This window comes from Desmodus rotundus, chromosome 4, assembly GCF_022682495.2.
Source record: "Desmodus rotundus isolate HL8 chromosome 4, HLdesRot8A.1, whole genome shotgun sequence".
Lineage (NCBI taxonomy): Eukaryota > Metazoa > Chordata > Mammalia > Chiroptera > Phyllostomidae > Desmodus > Desmodus rotundus.
The window spans coordinates 145,490,674-145,514,254 of record NC_071390.1 but is presented as its reverse complement, the minus strand read 5'-3'; the positions used below and the strand labels follow the sequence as shown (position 1 = coordinate 145,514,254).

The following is a 23,581-nucleotide window of genomic DNA, read 5'->3' as shown; positions in this document are numbered from 1 at the left end:
CTTATGTAGAAAATTACTGCAAAATTAGTCAACCCAGGATGAATGTGTGAAAATCTATGCAGTATAAACATAAATATACAGATCTTTATTACTTATGAAATGATAGAGAAGATAACAGCCTTAACCCTTTTTAGATTAGTTAACTAAATTTTAATTAAATTTTCTGTGTTTTAACTTTGAAATGTAAGTAGCTCCCAAAAAAGTCATGAAAGCTTAGTCTTCAGAAATGTTTTCTACAGTAAACAGTTAATTTGGAGGTATGAAGATCTGTTTCAAATAATGGACTTAAAAAACTTCATTTCACACAAATTGAATCTGAGTATTCTTTTTAAGAATTCCATAGAAATACAATTGCTTGAAATTATCCTTCTATGACGCTTACAGTATGTTATTATACTTTTTTAAGAGCTCAGTTTTGAATGGATGATAATGGAACTCACAGTTTTCCAAAGCAGCCAGATTGGAAATGTGGCTCTTGTCAATCTGGTGTTCACTTGCCACAGAAGAAAATTCAATGTTTCCAACATTCAAGATGGCAGCAAGTATACTGTATACACTTCCAAGTTGCTGAAACACACCACACAAATGTTAGCATCACCCTTGAGTATGGTGGGGCAGTGATGATGGGCGGGGATAGACTGGGAGAATCCTTAGGCTCCAGAATGAGAAGGCCATCCTGCAGACTACAGTGTCAGACTAAGAGAACCAAGTAGGCAAGAATCCAAGGAAGCCTGGCCTCATTCATTAATCTTAGAGGTGAACATGGTGTCTGTTACTCAGTGAGTGCTTAAAAATATTTTATGAATGCAAATATGAATAAAAAATAGAAATGAGGAGCTCCTCTCAGAGCAAGTAGAAATAGCTAATTCCTTAGGCCACAGAGAAGTCTATCCATGTGATAGATTAACATCAGACCCTAATGTGGTCATTTCCATGTGTTCATTTTCTTTGAGGCCATCTTAAAAGTAAGGTTATAGGTGTGAATAAAGGGTAGTTAAGGAAGAAAATTCAAATGATCCCAGCACCAAAATCAAAGCATATGTGTGGTTTAAGAACAGGTAGGAGAACTTTGGACTATAGCTTAGTTTATAGTAGTTGCTTTTTAAACATAAAATCCTGTATAATGTATATAAAAATAGATTCAGAAACACATATACATGTATGTACATATACATATGTAAACACACACACATACACCTCTTTTCCAAGACACTGGAGGCATTTGTTAAGGAGCCTATGGTACTTTTAGGTGGCATTCCAACTGTGTTCATGGCGCAATGAGGAACAGGAAAGGGCGAAAATCCTTTATTGTTTTATTTTGCTACATTTATTTTAGCCCAGCTGCTACACTTAAAAAATGATAATTCTGTCCACTCCAACATTACAAGTCAAGATAAAAGCTGGATATGAAAAATATCTTCAGGAATACTTATTCATTCATATATAGCATATACATTAAGTGAATATATAAATATATTTTTTGAATGAATCTTCACCAGCATTTGGTGTCAGTGTTTTGGATTTTGGCTATTCTACAATAATACAGTGTGTGGTGGTACTTCATTGTTATAGTTTTTTTATGTGAAAAAGTAACATTTCTGCTGTTGGACTTAAAAATCCTGACAATGAGGATCTGTGTCTGGTCAACAGATCCTACTTTACCTATAGCCCCCTGCCTCACACATGGTCGGCAATGACTCAAGGTCTGGGTAGTCAGTGAATAAGTATGGTGGGTAGTGAATATCATGGTGGTGAGAAGGCCAGGGAGACAAGGATGAATACACCACCTTGTGGCTCAAACACAGGATGTATCTAACTTATAAAACATGATATTCCAAAAGTTCCTTTGCTCGGTGACTTTGTTTGAGACACGTAGCATGGAGCTGTAAGACGAAGCACCCTCCTTCGTGATGCATCAGCTTCCATGTGTACCTTGCTCAGAAGGGACAAGGAACATTTCCCTAACTGAGCACACCACAACTCACAATATAACTGAAATAGTGTACTTTCGTAATAAGAGGTAGAAAATAACACTATCAAGTTATATTTTTAAAATAATAAACTAAATAGACTATATATCCTCAAATGAAATGATATACAATTCAAGACCAATAATTATTTCTGAATGTGCTAAAACATCAGCCTGAAGATAAGACTATATCCCATCAAGCTTGAATTCTGACACTTGAGGAAAAGTAGTTTTTTAAGAAGAAAGTGAGACAGATGGAGACTTGTGTATAGAGTTGGAAGGAGATTATATGAACTTTCAAGTGCAGTAGTGACTGATGGCCACCCAGTGTGTTGTACTTTGATATGGCAGCCTGAGCAAATGAATACAGTATCAATGCTATTTGTTAAATTTATGAACAAGATGTATAACCCTGTGCCAATCAATGTGTTCATTCTTTTTTTTTCTTTCTTGTTTTTTTTAATCTTTCTTTTTTTTTTTCATTGCTTTTAGAGAGAGAGGAAGGGAGAGAGAAAAACATTAATGCGAGAGAGAAACATCGATTGGTTGCCTTCCATATATACCTGGACTAGGGATTGGTACCCCCACTGAGCATTGAACACATCTGGACCAAGGGTTACATGCACCTGAGCACAGACCCGGGATTGAACCCACAACCTGGTAGAATGCCCTGTCAGAAAATCGAACTGGCAACCTTTCAGTTACAGGGCAATGCTCCAACCAACTGAGCCACACTGGCCAGGGCTCAATATGTTCATTCTTAAGTACTTAAAACTTTAAGGAAATATTAGACACAAACTAAAAAACCTGACAATTAGTCTTATGGTTTGAATTTAAATGCTTATTTGGTAATACACATGATTTTAATTTGAAAAGGATAATATAATTTGATTGCAAATCATTTTCAAATGTATAGGAGAACTTGACCTGCTACATTAATAATTTTGAATTATTAGATATTCATGGCTAATAAGTTTAAGTACTTAAGGAAATTTAGTTAAATGACTAGAAAGCTTGGCAAGTGCCTACAGTCCTTGTTAGCCTGCGGTGTCAGTCATTGAGAATATCTGAAAGACAGAGATAAATATAATAAATTTTAATACAGGTAAGGCATTTAAAATAAGTTAATTAATTAGTTCTGTTTAGGGCAATTTAAAGTTATATTTATGAGTTAAGTGAACAAAGTTAGTTGAAAGCTGTTTCTATTCTCATGCAAAGATTATTAGGTTAACAAATTAAATAAAAACACATATAAAGAGAATGAGAAGACAAGCCCCAGACTGGGAAGAAATATTTGCAAAGACACATGTGATGAAAGTTAACCCAAAATATACAAAAAACATTTAAATCTCAATGATAAAAAGTTCCAATTAAAAATGGGCCGAAGCCCTTAGCAGACACCTCACCAAAGATATATAGATGGAAAATAAGCATATGAAGAGATTCTACATGATATGTTACCAGGGAAATGCAAATTAAAAGTACAATGAGATGTCATTATACACCTATTAGAATGGAAAAAAATCCCAAACACTGACAGACACCAAATGCTGATGAGGGTGTGGAGCAACAGAACTTTCATCCAATGCTTGTGGGAATGTAAACTGGTACAGCCACACTGAAGACAGTTTGGTGGTTTCTTACAAAACTAAATATATTCCTGTTATATGATCCAGCAATCAAGGTCCTTGGTATTTACCCAAAGGAGCTGAAAACTTATGTCTCCACCAACGCCTGTGCACAGATGTTTGTAGCAGCTTTATTCAGAATTGTCAAAACTTGAAGCAACCAAAATATTCTTCAAGAGCTGAGTGGATAAACTGTGGTACATCCAGATAATAGAATATTGTTCAGCACTAAAAAGAAATGAGCTACGAAGCCACGGAAAGTCATGGAGGAACCTTAAAATGCCCGCTACTAAATAAAAGAAGCCGATGTGAAAGGCTGCACACTAAATGATTCCAACTAGTTGACATTCTGGAAAAGGTTAAACTTTTCCTGGAGACTGTAAAAAGATCAGTGGTTGCCAGGGGTTATAGGAGAGTAAGGGATGCACAGGTGGCACAGAGAGGATTTTTAGGGCAGTGAAACTACTCTGTATGATATAACCATGGAATCTTGTCATTATACATTTGTTCAAAGTCGAAGAAAGTACAACACTGAAGAGTGAGCCCTAATGTAAACTATGGACTTTGGGTGACAACAGTAAGTCAGTGCAGGTTCACTGAGTGTAATTAGTGCAACACTCTGGTGATGTCACAGTGGGGGAGGCTGTGTGTGTGGGAGGACAGGGGGAATAGGAACTCCGTACTTTCTTCTGAGTTTTGCTGTGAACCTAGAATTGCTCTTAAAAAAACCAAACTTTTTAAAAATGTGTAAGCAGAATTTAAAATCTTAAGGGAAAAAGTATGTACTTGGTTTCAAAATCATTAATATATTGAAATAACTGTGAAAAACATGACCCCTATGAACATTAAAAACAGTAAAGAGGTGAAGTGACCATTGTTCAGATAAAGGTCACATCTAGACTCACAAACGTGAACAGTGAATGCACGGGCTCCATTTCTGGGATTGGGCTCCTCCTAATGAGACTGGGCCTCTGCTCTTGCCGCTCTCCAACCCATCTTCCACACAACTGACACCGTGAGCCTTCTAGCAGGCAACTCAGATCACCTTATATACCCAATTAACATCCTTCAGCAGCCCCTATTCCCTTGAAGATAAAATGCCAGCTCCTTACCAAGGCAGGAAAAGAAGTTCTGCGTCCTTTGGGGCTTCTGCACCTTCATTTCCAGCTACTTTCTCTCACACATTTTTCAGTAAGGCCCACTCCTTTAGGTCCCCAATTCTAGATTATTTTCATATGTTAGCTCCAGTTCACACTGCTCTTATCCCCATTCTTTTTTAAAAAAAATATTATTTTTCAATTATAGTTTACATTTAATATTATTTTGTTTTAGTTTCAGGTGTATAGCATAGTGGTTAGACAATCATATAGTTTACATAGTGTTCCCCTTGATATTTCCAGCAGCCACCTAGCACCATATGTAGTTATTACAATATTATTGACTATTTCCCTATGCTGTACTTCACATCCCAGTAACTATTGTAACTATCAATTTGTATTTATTTATTTTTTAGAGAGAGGAGAAGGGAAGGAGAGAGAGAGGGAGAGAAACATCAACATGTCGTTGCCTCTTGTGTGCCACCTACTGGGGACCTGGCCCGCAACCCAGACATGTGCCCTGACTGGGAATTGAATCAGTGACCCTTTGGTTCACAGGCTTGCACTCAATCCACTGAGCTATACCAGCCAGGGCCAATTTGTACTCCTTAACCCCTTCACCTTTTTCACCTAGTCCCCCACTCCCCTCCCCTCTAGCATTCATCAGTCTATTCTCTATCTATGAATCTGTTTCAGTTTTGTTGGTTCATTTTCTTCTTTAGATTCCAAAGGTACGTGAAATCATATGGTATTTGTCTGTCTCTGTCTGACTTATTTCACTTGGCATAATACCCTCTAGGTCTATCCACTCTTTTTAATGGCCAAGCAGTATTCCATTGTGTAAATGTACCACATCTTCTTTGTCCACTCACCTATTGATGGACACTTGGGTTGCTTCCATACCTTGGCTATTGCAAATAATGCTGCAATGAACATAGGGTTGTGCATCTTCCTCAGATTTTTAAAAATTCTAGTTGTCCACTTTTTTGGTCTCAAGCTTTGCAGTGTGAGTCAATAGTCAGATTTTATGAGAATAACAAGACCATACTAGGCCAAGTTGTTTTCTTCCAAACGCCAATTAACTCCTCCAAGCAGTGGAGCCCTGTCATTGGAAAATGCACAATCCCCTCTGTCTGATTTTGTTTTGGGAATGGAAACTATATCCTCGCTGGGTGGATTGAGTTTGGTGCAGAGTCCTTTCGGTGACATGTACACATGTCTTTTCTTAGAGCCTCACCCATACTTCTTGTTTAACTGAAACCCATGTGAAAGAGGGGTGAGATGAAGGACAACACCTAGACCTCAACGTAGGTGGGAGTCACCAAGGGCCATGACAAAGTGACACTAGCACAGGCTGGGGGATGTGGCACTACCCATTCCAGTCCTGGGAAAGCCAAGATGCTGATGCTGCCATTGATAAAAGACAGAGTGGGTCAGCTGGGGAGGAGCAGGCTGGGGCCAGTACCCTGTGACCAGATGCTATTGGAGACCACGTCCCAGGCAAACAGAAGTGGGTGGGTGAAAGGAGGAGCCCGTAGTCAGTATTTGCAGCTGTTTGTATATGAGGGATATGACTATTTCTCTGTGCTTAGGTTGACTTTTGCAGGTGCCTAAAACAATAAAATGGACAGTGTGCAAAGCTTAGAATGAAATTAAATAGCCCTCAATTTGAATCATAGATAATGAGGAGGAAGTGACTCAGAAATAGATCATTTCTCTGCCCTCCTTTTACTGATAAAGAAAGTTAGCCCAGAGAGGTTTAGTTATTGCTCTAAAGGTACATAGCCAGAGACTAGCAGTGCCAAGAACTTTCTTTAACTCATAGATCTGACTCACTAGTATAGAATTACTTTTGTTTTAAACAACTGGCTTCCTTGGTCCTGTCATCCCATTCAAGTTATCAATGGTGGCTGATGATAACACTGTACAAGTGTAACTAATTTTATATGTTTTGAATGGAGGTAACCAGGCATCAAATTATTATTTTAAATTATCAAATGACTAAAAAAGACATATGCAACTCCTACACTGACCAAAACAATGTTCATAAATGAAGTATTTCACAGAAATTCAACACTTTGTGTGATGCTTTAAAATACTTAAACATTTCTTTCAAAATATATTATTTGACTATAACTAAAGTCATAACTGGTAATCCAAAGAAAATGTACCAGATTGTGATTTTAGACTACATAAAAAAATAAGCAAAATTAGAGCAGGAAAAACAACCACCTCATCTTAGACATAAGACATATGACTTTGTGCAGAGAAACTAATAAAAATTCCTGTCATGACGTGGCAAAATTGCCTGGAAATGACTTGACTCATGAAACTACTAATCATTTATTTTAAACCACGGCAGGAAAATGGCATACAAAATCATATGCTTTGAAAAGTTTTAGAGTTTTAGAGTTTGTGTTTCTTTTGAGACAATTTGATTTTGATTTGCCTGAATTGTGCCGAATGACAAATGTACAAGTGAATTGGAAACCCTTTGACTATTTAGAAGGACACAAACGGCGGGTGCTGTCAACACTAATCAGAGAAACGTCAGGATTTAAAAAGAGAGAAGGAGAGACTCTTTATATTGGAGAGTCATCAAACTGTGCCACAGTCAACTGTGATGGCAGCAAGCTGTGCTCAAGGGATACGAGAATCATGCTACTGCACTTGACATTGAAAGTTTCCTCTTTCCAAAATGGAGCTGAAGCAGCTACTGACAAAGGACATATTCAAGAAAGTCAGTGGGAAAGCAAAACAAACAAACAAACAAAAACCAGGGGTGGTATGAAAAGGAAGTACACACTCGGTTTCATTCTACTGCCTCCGGACTGGGTTGGTCTGCCCTGGGAAGTCTGAGTCCCTGCTTTCAGATGGGAGACCGCCACATCCCAGGAAAGTCATCTGGAACCAGACTAAGTCTTCACAAAATATTTAGCAGTGATTGTGCCTCAGCTTCAGAAACAGCTGTTATAGTTTCCCTTATCATAAGCTGTATGTTCAGATGTTCAATAAAGAGTGTGTTTACATTTGGAATATACAGTTTTAAATAAGTGAATTCTATTTGTCAGTGGATGCTAACTGCAAGACTGGTTTCATTTGATGTTACTAAACATTGCTCTACTAAGCAAGAGAGAGGAGTTGAACCAAATATAAGGGAAAGATTGCCTCTAATGAGTGGGGCTTAGAAGTAAACAAACCAATTAAAAATGATTCCTTGCTTCTAAGATAGGAACCTCTGGGGAAGGGAATTGGTAAGATCAGCTCTCTTGATGACAGAAAGCAGAGAAGTACAGAGGCCCAGCCCCTGGTCAGAGCAGGAGCTGCTTGCTTCTATACAAGATGCTTCAGTTCAGAGGGTACAGAGTTCTAATTACACTCTCCTGTTTTCTGCTCAGCAGGCAAACGACAGAACCAGATCACAGTCTAAAGGAGCATCTGCCACTAGCAACATTCATCTTAAGATCAAAGACTGGAGAAAAGGTGGATGCTGCTTTTTCCTTTACTTACTTTACCCCTAAAGAAATCAGATACCCCCTAGTACTTATGTCAATGTGCCTCCACAGGTGCAAGCGGTGGGCGAGGACAGAGCTGTGGAGAGCATCGGGAGGAAAGGGATGTAGTCACAGGGGAGGAGCCAGTTTTGAATTTGAATTTGGCAGAGGTAAGTGAGGAGGATGTACCCGAAAGTGGCCACACCCAGGAAGGATTGGTATCCAGACAGAGTGAGTATTAAACTAATTAGTGTATCATGCCAGACAGCTGGAACAGAAAAATAACTTGTTTGTACTGTTGGTGCAGCTAACCAAGGATTAATGTTGTGTTGAAACACTCAAGGGAGGATAAGGTCTTGGTCCTCCGAACCAGGATGACAGCAAAAGACCCAAGTAGTCACTGATGATTCTTGGGACATTGGAATAGAACGTAAGAATGAAACTATGTCTGAGACAGGGTGGCATGTGACATCTGAAGCATCTCCCATAGTTTGTCTGCAATCACTGGGTGGTAATCACGTCACCTGGAATATGGCTGAAACTCATGCCTTTTGAGTCAGTGACTTCCTCTCTCAGAGCTGAACCAATTACAAACATGTTTATTTCAGTAGTAATACAAATGTCTATTTTTATTAGGAAAGGTATTAGGGTCACATCTGATTCCAGATGTTACAGTTCAGACCTCCTTCCCAAAAGGCAGTTAGGTAAGGTTAACGGCACAGTTCTCATCTTGACATGATGTCCACCACCTCATGCCCTATAAAAGGGTGTGCACCACTCTACTCGTTCAATGAGAGATCCACAATGAGTTCTATAAGCTTAGTAACCTCTTAATTGTCCAACTCCTGTTCAATCCCCATCATTTGTGCAGCAGGGTCCCTCCCTATGGAACAGGGTATACTTAAGCAGGGCTCTGGTGCCCTCTGAGGCTACCTCTTGAGCATATCACTTGTGGAGGTGGTTGGGTGGTACTGCAATGTGGTCTGAAGCTGTCTAGAGGGTGTACTGGCTCTGGAGCCTTCAAGACAGTGGTGGTCAAGGTCAGTCACCACCTGAGTTCTAGCTGGGGCTGCCTACCATGGGCTACAAAGCCATCTGCGATGGCTGCTACTTGTGCTGGGCTTGGAGGTATCCAGGACAGGCCAAGCTATGAAGCAAGGCTGACTGCCACTAGGGATAGGCCTGGGGCCACTTAATGAGAGGTATGGAGCCTCCTGAGGCCAGATGCTGCTTGTTTGAGAGATTTTAGGAATGTCTGAAGTATGAACCAGGACAGGCCATTTGTATCGAAAAGCTACTGGAAATAGCTTGTGTGGGCCTGTAGGCTGGGTGTGGTGGGGTCTTAGGGAATTACCAGAGCGAGGCTATGGTGTTAACCAGGTTGATGGAGACTCAGATATGGCACAGGCTATGTGGGGGAAGGGCTCAGAAAAGGAACAATGGCCTCTGCCAGCACTTCTGGCTGAGAGAAAACTGCCTTTATAGCTCTTGCTCTGATGCCAGCCACTTTAGTTCCTCCCCATAAGTCCCTGGTGCCTTTTGAGCTGTTGTTCCAAGACTGAAGCTCAAAGCAAATGAGTCAGAGTAAGTATATATGTGGGCCCTTTAAAAGGAAATGCCTGAGACTCCAGAAGCCTTTGTCTCAGACACAATTCCCAATGGTTTTTATAGCCAGAAGTAATGGGAACTTCTCTTCCTGGAACTTGCACTTGGGCTGGGGAGTCTGATGTGGAGCTGGGACCCCTCACTCCTCAGGGGGAACCTCTGCAGCTGATAGGTCCCTCCTGACTTTTATCCATCACACATGGGTGTGGGACCAGTCCCTTGCAGGTCTACACCCCTCCTAACAGTCTGGAAGTGGCTTCTTCTCTATATGCTTAGTTGTAGGACTTATGTTCAGCTAGAATTCAGGTGCTTCTGAATGATGGTTGTTCTGCAGTTTAGCTGTAATTTTGATGTGGTTGTGGGAGGTTCCAAGTAGCATATTTATGCTGCTATTTTACCAGAAGTCCCATGAACTATTCTTTGTCACTGGATCAAATCAATACAGCAAACAGTAAACTGCTAAGAGCAGAGTCTGAAAGTTTCTTTAAGAGCCTATGAAACAATGTATTTTGTTATAAAATTTAAAAACTACAACCAATGGCACAGAAAGAAATCTTTATTACTCAGAAAGAAATCTTTATTACTCAGGAGTAAATTTATACCCTTAAATGCCTTCATTATTAAATAAGATAAATGAAGAAAAGAAGAACCAAGTACTCTTTAAAAAAAAGAACAACAAAACTAACCAAATGACTAAATTAATAAACATATAAAAGTAAAACTGAAATCCATAATACAGATAATGAAAAAAAGTTTTAGGATGCGTAAATATATTCAATGGCTGTTGTTTTGTTTTCATTTTTATTCTTAAGATTGAAAACTTCCTGTAAGCTCAATTAAAGATAAAAAGAGAATAAAACCAATAAATATATAAGATTAGAATGTGAAAGGAAACACAACCAGAGATACAGAATAAATTAAAAGTATTATAATAAAATTTATCAATCAAATCTATGGCCTCAGATTTGAGTATAGCCTTAACAAAATACAGACAATCAAAAAATAGAAAAAAAGAAAGGAAAAATTTGAATAAACAGTTACCACAGAAAAATCAGAAAGTGATTAAAGACTCAGTATAAAAAAGGCCCCAGGACCAGAGGCACACACAGCTAAGTTTTGTCTTGTCTTAGTTCAAAGTTTAAAAAACTAATGTTCTCCAATCTTCTCTAATTAACAAGGACCACCTGGGGTGCTTATAAAAGACATAGATGAATAGGTCACTTCCATGGAAATTTTTATATAGTCTGGTTAGAACTTAGTGATCTGTGTCTAAGTGCTTTATATCTTAAGAGATATTGAGAACTAATTTGAACTCTGATTTAAACTCTTACAGACCAAAGAAAAAGATTAAAATGCTCACTGTCATAATTTTAATTATCAAATCTGACAAGGATATAAAAGAAAACTAAAACAATAGATAAATCATTGATGAAGAGATGCAAAAATTCTAAATAAAACACTAGAACATAGAATCCAAAAGTTTGTCAAAAGAGAAATACAGTTTGACTATATTGTGATTATTCCAGAAATGTAAGGATACTCATATATTTAGAAATCTCTCAATATAATAATAGATATCAACATGTGGCTTTAGAAAAATATGATTATATCATTAGATAATGAAAAAACATTTGATGAAATTCAGCAGGATTCATAATAAAACCTCTAGGCAAAGCAACATTAACAGGATATTATTTATGATGTGTTCTTTATCAGAAATGAAAACAAAACACTAAAACCAATTTACTTAAAACCAGAACCTAGACAAGGAGGCAAGCTGTAATCATTATTGCTTAATATTCGCTTAGACTCTAAGTCTTAGATGCTCTAAGTGTACAAAAGAAAAAGAAATAACTGAAGAAAAAGGGAAAATAATCATTCTTTTTGCAGATGACATGATTACATACTTAGAGAAGGTTACCAATGGAAAAAACATTTCATTTAGAATAACACCAAAAACTACCATAACATAGTTAGAAAGAGATGTAAAAATAAAACAAGTTTTAGATGAATAAACCATAAATTATAAAACAGACAACATCTAAACAAATCGAAAAGCATAGCATGATTTGGGATGAGAAGACATAACATCATAAAAATGGCAATGCCCCCAAATTAATATATAAATTTAATACGATTCTAATTAAGATTTCAACTGAGGGTCTGAGAATTGAATAAGTTGATTTTAAAAATTTATAGGGAAAATTAAATGTCAGACAATAGCTAAGAAAACCATGGAAAGTGAGAACAGGACTTACCTTACTAGGTAGGATGCCTTAGCAGTAACATATAGTATCAAACCACTCCAATCAAGTCAACAGCATGTTGGTACAGAATACAAAGATTTATACACCCCTATGTTCATTGCAGCCTTACCCACGGTGGCCAAGACATGGAGGCAACCAAAGTGCCCTTCCGCAGATGATTGGACAGGGAAGATGCAGCACATACATACAATGGACTCCTACTCAGCCATAAGAAAAGATCAAACACTGCCATTTGTGACAATATGGATGGACCTTGAGAATATTGTGCTCAGCAAAATAAGTCAGAAAAATCTAAGAATCATATGATTTTGCACATGTGTGGAGTATAAAACTGAAACTAATACGGAAAACTATGGTGCTTATCAGAGGGAAAAGGGTGGGGCAGATAGTAAAGGGTAAAGAGGGCCATTATATGGTGACAGAAGATGATCTAACTTTGGGTGGTGGGTACATAATGCAATATATGGATCATGTATCATAGAAGTGTACACTTGAAGCCTATATAACCCTACTGACCAAAGTCACCCAATAAATTTAATTAAAAATATATTAAAAGGGCACCATACATAAATAAATAATTCATAAAAACACAAATCCAGGCAGCCAGAAAACAAATGGGAATATGTACAAATTCACTATTTGTTACAGATATGCAGACTTGAAGCGTGATGTTCCTTTCACCCATCAGACAAATACTGAAAAAGCTACAATGCATGGAAGGCAGGGGTGGGGATGAGGAGGGCACTTTTATATATTGCTGGTGGAAATATTAAGTATTTCAGAATTCTTGGAAGGCATTCTTGCAATTCATATTCAAATTTAAAATACATATACTGTTTGACCCAACAATACCATTCCTAGAGACTTATTCCATAGAAATAAAAGCACTAGTAAATAAAGACATATTTTGGTTTTGCTTATTGTGATAAAGATCTGGAAACAGTAATAGTTGTATGCCCAGTCATAGCTGAATGGCTAAATAAAAGTAGTATATACACCATGGGACACTATGATGCCTTTAAGAGAACTAATTTAGTGCTATACTAGGTGATTTGAAAGTGCTGCTGAGTGAGAAAGTACTGCGGAGTGAGAAAAACTGCATATAGGAGAGTGTGTGTAATATAATCCTATATTAATAAAACAATAGTTACTCCTCCAGGTATGGGTACATGTACACATTTGTGTTTATGTGTGTGGGGTGCAGTGTGTATACGTGTGGAATATCTACAAGTAAGATTTTATGAGCAAGGAGGTAAATATGGAATATTAGACTGTATATGCTGGATTGTTAACGTCCATTAGCTGGGGGAAGAGAAAGAGCCGATATGGATGGAAGGGGGTAGGATGGGGAAGACAGAACTGATAAAAAGGGAAGTTTTTAAAAAAATACTGCACTAGAAATTGACAAGCTGATCCTCAAATTCATATAGAAATTCAAGAAACCCAACACAATCTTGAAAAAGAATAAAGTTGGAGGAGTCACGTGTCCCAATTTCAAAACATTATAAAGCTATGGTAATCAAGACAGTGTGGTACTGGCATAGAGACAGATTCCAAATAATAGAATTGAGAGTTCAGGAGTAATTCTGTACATTTGTGGTCAACTGATTTTCAACAAGGATGCCAGGACCAATCAATGCGAAAGGACAGTCTTTCAACAAATGGTTGTGCTACAACTGAATATCACATGCAGAAGAAGCTGGGTCCCTATCTCAAATCAGACACAAAAATCAACTCAAAGTGGAACCAAGACTTGAATGAAGCGCTAAAATTCTACAGCTCACAAAAGAAAGGTTAGCCAAAATCCTCGTGACTTTGGTTTAGCAGTCATTTCTTATGTATGACACTGAAATCACAAGCCGCAAGAGAAAAAAATGGATAAACTGGACATTACAAAAAACTTGTGTGCTTCAAAGGACACCATCAGGCGTGTAAAAAGACAATAAATGGAAGAAAAATTTGGTGCCTTGGCTGGTGTGGCTCAATGGATTGAACACTGGCCTGTGAACCAAAGGGTTGCAGGTTCTATTCCCAGTCAGGGCACATGCCTGGGTTGTGGGCCAGGTCCCCAGAAGGGGGCACATGCAAGGCAACCACACATTGATGTTTCTCTCCCTCTCTTTCTCCTTCCCTTCCCTTCTGTCTAAAAATAAATAAATAAAATCTTTAAAAAATTTTTTGCAAATTATATATCTGATAAGAAACTTGTATTTATAATGTAAAGAATACTTACAACTCAATAAAAAGACAACCAATGAGGCAAAAAATCTGAAGAAATCTTTTCTTAAAAAGATCTATTAAAAAATAGACAAAAGATCTGAACAGATGTTTCTTTAAAGAAGATATATAAATGACCAATAAATACATGAAAAGAAGTTCAGCATCATAAGCCATTTAGGGAAATGAAAATCAAAACCTCAATGAGGTATCACTTCACACCCACTAGGATGGCTATGATCAAGAAGACATAAAAACTAAGTGTTGGGGAGAAGATGAAGAAGTTGGAAACTTCATACACTGCTGGTTGGAATATAGACTTGTATACCCACTTTGGAAAAGTGTGGCAGTTTCTCAAAAGGTTAAACATAGAGTTACTCTATGATCCAATAGTTTCATGCCTAGTTATATAATTAAGAGAAATGAAAACTTACATCTACACAAAAATTGTACACAAATGTTCACAGCAGTATTATTCATAATGACCAAAAATAGGAAACAGCCTAAATGTGCACAAACTGAAGAATGGACAAATAACATGAGGTATATCCATAAAATGAAATATTATTCAACAATAAAAAGAAAGAAAGTAATGATACACGCTACAACGTGGATGAAGTTTGAAAATGTTACATTAAATGAGAAAGCCAGTCAGAGGATGGCATATGGAATCACTCTATGTACGTAAAATGTCCATAATAAAGAGATCTGTAGTGATAGAGAGCAGAGGTGGGGTAGGAATGAGGAGAAACTGCTTCTAGCATGTTCCTTTTTGGGGTGAAAATTTTAAAATATTCTAAAAATGATGATGGTGGTGGATACAGACATCTGTGGATATGCTAAAAGTTATTAAAAGGTACTTTTGCCCTGGCTGGGTGGTTGGAGTGACATTCTCATACACTAAAACGGTTGCAGGTTGGATTCCCAGTCTGGGCACATACCTAGGTTGCAGGTTCGATCCCTGGTCAGGGAGCATATGGAAGGCAACTGATCCATGTTTCTCTCTTATATCAATATTTTTCTCTCTCGCTCTCTTGCATGCTCTCTCTCTCTCTCCCCCTTCCTCTCTCTCTAAAATCAATAAACGTATCTTTGGGTGAGGATTTAAAAAATGTACTTTTAAATAGCTGAATTGTATGGTATATGAATTATGTTAATAAAGTTGTTATAAAAAGATTGCACTAGAAAATAGCATGTAATATGATCACATTTATGCATATGTAAAATTTTATATATGTAGGAGATGCAATTATATGTAAAATAAAAAATTAAGAACAAAACCAAATTCAGTTATATCTCAAGACCACTGTTTCCTTATCTATAAATATTATAATTCTACTCATCTCATGGGGTTACCTGCATAATTAAAAGGATGACCTGTGTAAAGCACTTAGCATAATGCTTGGCATACATTAATCACTCGATAATTGCTAACTCTCGCAATTAGCGATGATGAAAAGAGACTTCCTAAAGCAGTTCAAATGTTTTTCATACTCACCTCCATTGTAAAACCTATGACTTTGAAACATTGCTCAATTAATTCATATTGAGATTTATAGAAACTATTGTTTGTCATGTCCTGCACTGTTCTGAGGTGATCGTTTTGTAGGTATCTGAAAAAAATATGGAAGGGATAAGTAAAGATCTAAAATTAAGTGGAAAATGAAAGTATTATTTATGAAAAGTGCAATCTGCTGAATTACCTGGGAGGCTTATTTTCAGACAGTTTGTAATGGGCTAGTTTCTTCTTTTCGGCTAAACCAGCATAGATGTAGTAAAAAACATGAAAATTTTTTTCTCCACTAAAAAAATGATATTTTCAATAAGGTGGTTAGTAGGAACATTTATTAATCATTAAAATTACTTGGTAATATAATTATTAGAATAACAACTGTGAGTACCAATGTGGGTTTCCTGGGAGCCTGGATTTTGGCTTTGTGGTTGTTCTCGTTGGGATCAGTTTCAACAATCATTGTCATTGAATTCCGGACACTACTAAGCATTTTATATGAATCACTCAATGCCTGTTTGCTAGGGAGTACCGGCACTGTTGTAGGCACTGGGATGCAGCAGGAGCAAACAGTCAAAAATCCCTAACAAGCAAAATAGTGACAGACTCCTAAGAGAGCAGGATGACAGCTAAGGGGGAGGAAAGGTAGGGGGTGGAGTGATTGAGCAAAAAGGAAAAAGGACTCATAGACATGGACAATAGTGTGGTGATTGTGGGGAGTGGGGGGAAGAGGAGTATAAGGCGGATATATGGTAATGGAAAAAATATAATAAAAGATTCCTAACTTCTTGGAGTTTACATGCCAGTGGAGCAGAGAGAAAAAGAAACAAATTAGTAATACATATAGACAGCGTGCCAGAAGATCATAAGCACTACATTATCTTACTTACTGTCCATAGTCTCCTGGTTATTGCACATGCACTTCCCTCATCTTACATACAAGGAAACTGAGGCTTAGAGCAGCTACTGATCTCCTCTCAGGTCAGAGCTGATGGCTACACTGGATTCAGACCAGGCCTGTTTGAACCCAAAGCCCATGTCTTTAACCACATTGTTACACTGACTTTGTGGGGCTCAGTTTTCTCACTGTATGAGAAATCTATTGAGTCTCAAATTCCATGACTCTGTGGTTCTACATATAAACAGCATTCCCAGATTCTGGAATAATACAATTACAGGAATGTGAGTCCCATGGTGAGTCTGGTTCACGATGGTCCACCTTCTCTTCCTTTTCTTGTCTTCCTTTTGTTACAAACCCAAACCCCAGGAGGGGGTCCTACTGCTCTCTGCCTGCTGGGCAAATCTCCAAAGATGGAGTTTGGTGGAAAAGAAAGGAATCTTTTATTTAATGGCAAGTTTCTGCCTAAAATACCTGGGTAACAAAAGTAAGGGGAAAGGAAGAGTCAGACTATGACATATTTAAATATTTATCATTACAACTACTACATAGATGAAGAACTGAAAATAACAGAAGAACAAAAATCTGTTCACAGTGCTGACTACTACCACCAAGGTCTTTGGAAGTAATGGCAAGTTTCTGCCTCGAAGGCTGTTCCCTCTAAGGCACCCAAAGAAAAATCACCCTGTCACCCTCTGCCAGCTCAGTTCAAGGTTGCACCAGGAACCTCTTTTCCTGCCCTAAAGTAACATAAATGTAGGTAGCTTAGCTGGTCTCTAGTTGCCATCCAGCTTCAGGCATCTTTTGGAGTCTGTGCCCCAGGCATCTGCTCACAGGCCCACTGGAGACTACTGACATGCCCCCCCCCCCCCAGGGGAGGGAAAAGAACCAACTGACTTTTTGCTTCCTGGCATGCTCTATTTCAAAAGTCCTCTCCCAGACTCCCATGCACACCCAAAGTCAGTGGGAGCATCCAGTCTTCCAACCAATGAGGGGAACATGTCAGCCATGTTCCCCTTTGCCCTTCTTCTGCCATGGTTAGCAAGGGAGCAAAGTCTCCAGTCACACATTCGCAGCTCAACCCCCTTCCCCATTTCTGCGGGTGTGTCTGACATAAACAGCATTCCCAGATTCTGCAGTAATACAATTCAGAAAAGGGATGTGGGTCACATGGTGAGTCTTTGGCTCAGGATGGTTCACAGAATAACTGCTGAGACCTCAGGGCCTCCCCTTTCCTCCTTTACTTGTCTTCCTTTTGCTCAGGAGAGTTCCTGGAGTGGATCACACTTTCTCTCCAAGGTCAGGCAAGTTCTCTTCAGAAACAGAGAAGGATGATCTTTCTGCTGTCCAGGTTCATTGTCTGCATTGTCCTTCTTGGCCCTGCTGTACTTCGATTCTGCAGGCCATGAATGGCCATTTGGAGACTCTGGGTTTGCCTCTGTCTTGTGGTTGTTCTTTTTGTTCTCCCACTGCACCTTCCTCTTGTTTGGGGTGGCTCTGAATCTTCACTTGACTATCCACTCCATTATCACTCTAAGCCTGAGCCTGGGGAAGAGAAGGGTTCCCTCTACAGGGGCTAAATTAAGTATAACCCTCAAACCCTAAGGCCTTGCTGTCTTTATTTCTTTTCATATGACTCCTCTTTCAGTTACTATCAGGCTCCCACCCCATGACAAAATTTAGAATGTTACAAGAGGGACTTGGTCAGGAGATGCTAAATTGTTGCTACACAAGCACTCTTCTCTGTGGCTGTATTAGTCAGGCATCTCCAGAGAAACAGACCAGGGTGTGCCTGTGTGTGTGTTGGGGTGGGTGGGGGGAGGAGAGCGTGCAGTATGAATTGATCAATGAAGGAGAAAAGAAACATCAAGGACAATAGACATTTTGGAAATGGATGGATGAATCTAAGTCAGTGGAGAAAAATTCAGAGAGATGTGAGAGGAATCAGGGAATCCAGACATAGAAGCAACGGCAGGTGAGCTTTTCAGAAAAGGGGTGGTTCACTGGCTCAGAGGCTGAAGTGAGGACTGGACAGCATTTAGAACGGTTGTGTTCACACTCTCCACACACCCAGCGTGACCTGTTGCAGTCACCAGTAACACTCCAATGAACATTAGCACTGCACGGTTAGAACAAAATGAAAATTTTAGTCCTTGTCTTTTCTCACCACAAAATAACAAAACTTCTCCAAGGCTGGCACAGCATATGATTCAGTTTGCTTTGTTCTAGTGAAAGCACGTGATTGCTCTGTGTCACACCTTTAACACTCACACAGCACAATGTGCAATTAGAGACATGAGTCATAGATGGAGACACTCAGAATTGGTAGTTTTCTCTTTAATTTCCAGTTTATGTGTCCTGAGAACTGTAATTTGACAGGACCTGGAGATACTACAGGAAATACACTGACCTTCAGTAGACAAACCTTCAGAGAGTTAAAGAAACAGGGGACAGGGATACTGCCAAATACACCCATTTCATGACTTGCCCTAACCGTGTCAAAGGCGTACCTAAGTAGGCAGAGGACCATCCCATCCCACACACGCTCCCATCAGTGCTTCCCAGGCCACAATGGCCGGGGACAAACAGGATCTCAGCAAGTTACCAAAGAGTATTTCTCCGTCTCTGGCCACAGCCCTGTGTGTCTTATAATACTTCTTCAGAGGCCCACACAGCCATTTTCAGGAAGGTCCTCCGGGCTGTCTCATGTGTGTTCACCTGCCCTAGATCCTAGGAATCACTATGTGGCCAAGGCCTCGAACACCCTCAAAACCGTGGCAAGGTCCTCACAAGCGTGTTGCTTACTCCAACTGTAAAATGGTTGAATCTTTGACAAAGTGGTCAGCAATAAGGCTTAGAAAGCCACCAATACAACCTTATATTAAGAAGCCCTATAGAATATTCATGAAACAGGGCTTTTGATTTTTCATTTTAATTATAGCTCCCTCCACTAAGGGTCGCTCCTCAAAGACATGCAGTCTCCTCAGTCCCTCAATCTGCCATCACCCTGCTCACACATAGCAGATGGACTCATTGCCCATCTGATTCTGTGAGAATTAAAGGAATAACGGTTGTAAAGTGCTTAGCACAGTGCCTGACACAGTGATCGGTCCACGAGGAGAGCTGGGCCTCCTCCACAGTAGACAGCACCGCATTGGCACTTGGCTGATGTCTCCTGTAGGGTCAGGTAAGGTGCTGTGCGCGTGAGAGAGAGGCACTCGAGGCTTGCTGGAGTAAACTGTAGTAAGGAGAAAAGTGCAGTGAAACGCCTATCACTTATACTTACAAGTGAAATTAAAGCAACCTCTTTTAAAAGCTTCTTTAGAATAAGGGATTTAAGCCACGACTTGTATGATAGTGCCATTATTAAAAATATAAAAATAAACATGGTCAGAGACTGGGGTGGGATGACATGAGTGAGAAGCGAAGAAAAGAACTTGTTCCCTAAAAAGAAATGGTAAATTCAATTAAGAAAAATAACTGCCTGCTCTGATTCTCCTCTGCCACCTGAGACCCCTTTTCTGCTCTTCTTTGCCCGACTGCAGTACCCACCTAGGCTCCGGCCCTCTCTGCTCCCCAGTGGGGCTTGAGCACGAGGAAGCACAGGCAGGAGGTGGCAGGGAGGGAAAAGAGAGAAGTCGGGTACTGCCCCCTTGCCCCACACAGCGGCTGTACTCCCTAAATTAACAGGTCCTGACGGACCGCCAGTCCTCTAGAGCCACAGCTCTCACCAGGTGGTACAACGCTGTTCTCTCCTTCAGCCCTTTAGACCAAGGGTGGTGCTGGTTCCTCACTGATGTTTCTCTGTGGGTGTCCACATTTATTCTTGGTGTTTCGATGCCCTCTCTACCTCTGCTGATAATCCTCCCAGTTAAACTCTTTGAACCAGACCTTTGCTTTCAGTGCCCTGACTGAGAGTACATTTACAGTTAAAATTAAAAAATGGACCTACTAAGAATTCTTCTATTATATTTCATTTTTAAAGATCACAAAAAGCTTCTCTAGAATTTAAAAATACAATTGAAATTAAGTAAAATAAGATGTAAGAAAACCAGAAAAGTGGAAAAATGATAAGACAGCTGTGCTCAAATTATAACTGAGTTGTATTTCAACCTGAATGTAAATTTGGAACTTGCAGTGCTTTTCCTCAAAAAACAATGTAGTAAACTAGACTAGTTCCTTAGGAGAGCTGGAAAAAGTTTACTTAGTTTATAGCATATCTAAAATATAATCCTAATTGAGTGATTATCTAGAATATATCCCATATTTCAATAAGCATTCACAAGACTATTTCTATGGTTAACCTGGGGCATCACTGTCCAGTTTATTCCATGTGAATGATGCTCCGCAGAATCCAACATGAATGGTGCCCTCTGACACTGCAACAGGGTGGCACCACCTAAATCTCAAAAATGTAGCCTGTTAGGTAGACCTTCCCCAAAAGCCCGAGGGGGAGTCATATACGGTTACGAGAGCAGGACAAATTGTTCTGAGAACCAGTTAAGGCTCCACATCTGCATAAGACCCCAGGGTCCCTCCAGGTATGGGTGGCAACGGCCACCTATGCATGTCCACTAAGCACAGGGTGCACATCAATAGTAATAGTTGCTATTTACTGAACATCTTCGAACTTCTGTGTCTGTGCTAGATGTTATTTGAATCTTCACGCAATTATCAACACTACTGCTGGTAATAATAGCTTAAACTGACGAGTTCTTACTGAGTGCTATTCATTGTGCAAATCCTTGACAGGCATTATCTTAATCGATAGGTCGGACTATTGCTATTTCCATTTTAAAGATGAAAAACTGATGTGCAGACAGATTAAATATTTCAAATCACACACATAGTAAGTTTCAGAACCAAGATCCCAGAAGGGTCTTTAAAATGTAAATGTCTTATCCAAAGGGGACATATGTCTCACAGAGCCACAATGAAAAACCATGCTTGTCTAATGGTCTTTCCTTACACATCTTGAATTGAGAACTAAACAAAAATTTTTCACACTGAGGACTGAGCTCAGGAGCTGGATTCCAGGCAATTTATATTCACAATTTACTCATAGATGAATGACAGCAAATTTGAAGGCACGTATATTAAATAATAATATGCTACTACATAATAAGAGCTTGTGTTCCCATGAATTAACCATGGCATATTACTACAATAATGTAGGTATATCTAGCATAAAACCAACGTAAAAAATGGAAGTCTCTAACTTGCTCACTTAAAAAAATATATAACCACTGGGATAGAACTCTGATGTTCTGACTATAGTTTCCTCATAAAAATAACAGATGTTTTGGAATCACTGGGCCAGAGAAGAAGTTTGGTCATTCAGCTACAAACTGCCAGAAGGAACGCACATGCCACTTGTGACACATATGCCGTTTAGGGCACAGTTTCAGGACACACAGGTCACCAACGACATGCATGCCACAGACAGTACAAATGTCACTAATGATGCATATGTTGCTTATGAAACTTGTCATCTGCAACACATGTCGCCTGGGGCACACATGTCACTTGTGACAAGCATGCTGCGTATGACACACATCTTTGCTTGTTTCCCTGAAATAGGAGAGATTGTATGTGAACTTACAGAGCTTGGTGGATCACTCGGGATTTCTCCAGAAGATATTCATAAATCTGTGCTCCCACCACTGCTCCAGAAGGGGTGAATTTCATTTCTAAATATTTTCCAAATCGGCTGGAATTGTCATTTATAATAGTGCAGGCATTGCCAAAGGCTTCCACCAAATTGTTCACTTGTAAAATCTTCTCTTGAAGGGTTATATTATTAGCCTAGAGAAAATATCAAGATATATTTTAAAATTAATTTTGCATATAATGTTTCTTCTTTGATAAGTACCTTATGTATATATAAATGTATATGAGCATATACTTGGTGTGTTGCCAGACGGGACAACCAAGCCTATTTCTCCCCTCCCATATGGGCATTCACCCCCTCTGCTTTCTTAGAGGGGCTAAGAGACATTCTGTGCTGTTTCTATTCAAATGTAGTTCCATTCAGTGCCTAATTTACCAACCTGATTCATGCGTACTGAGGTACACTTATTTTTTTATTCCTCCTCTACCTGTCTCGGCCCCCATCCAAATGTTCTCCAAAGCCAGAACCATTTTCCCTGCTTTCATGGAAGCTGCTAAACCTGCAACTAAGGGAGTTTAGATAATTTGTAAATTCAAAAACAGAGGAAAGGGAGTAATTGTGAAAGCTGAGAACAGATTAGAAGCATAGATGGGGGAGTGGAAGCCCAGTCCAGGCCTACTTGCCTGTCCCTCTGTTTCCTCCTACCCCATTTCATACTCTCCTCTCCTCAAAGAAGTGTAACGTTTTTGTCTTTATCACTTTGAAATTCTACCAAGTAGAAATTCATTTGGATTAAAAGGCAACCTCTTTTAGAAAAGCATTCTCTACTCTGAGAAGTTAAGGAGGTATCAGTCATTCACATCTTGGTAGAAATTTTGGATTGGGTAGATTATGCGCAGCGTAATACCTTGCTGAGTTTAGCTGTGTTCAAGTTGGTAATTTTGTTAAGTCAGGGCCAAGAGCAATAGGAATTTCTGGAACATAGGCTACACTAGAATGTGAGTGGGCTGAAGGGGGCATTCACAGTGAGGTTTAAGGTGTATAGGACTTTGGGTATTTCTAAAAGAGGCAATAAAGGTTGAAAGAAGAGAGTAACATGAAAAAAAACTTGGCTCTTTTAAAATGTCGGGCTGGCCTTGCACCCATGAAAAAGATGAGAAAACATCTTCATCCACTTACATTAGTTCCCTGCTAAGTAAGGGTTTCTTTTTTTTTTTTTTTTTGAGTTGAGGCATTTGTGGGATATTTTTTTTATTGCTATTTTATTGCAGTTGCCTCACTTTTC

General features: G+C 39.1%; 1 protein-coding gene across 1 annotated transcript in view; it reads right to left on the bottom strand.

The window, feature by feature from the left end:
- Window positions 1-23,581, bottom strand: part of MYO3A (myosin IIIA) — a 211,290-nt gene that overhangs the window by 87,692 nt on the left and 100,017 nt on the right. Inside the window, exons 15-18 of the mRNA XM_024575935.3 lie at window positions 22,288-22,490; window positions 15,981-16,079; window positions 15,776-15,890; window positions 441-567 (exon numbers count right to left, since the gene is read on the bottom strand). Coding sequence (XP_024431703.2) covers window positions 441-567; window positions 15,776-15,890; window positions 15,981-16,079; window positions 22,288-22,490 — 544 coding nt within the window. The remainder of the gene's footprint in view (window positions 1-440; window positions 568-15,775; window positions 15,891-15,980; window positions 16,080-22,287; window positions 22,491-23,581) is intronic.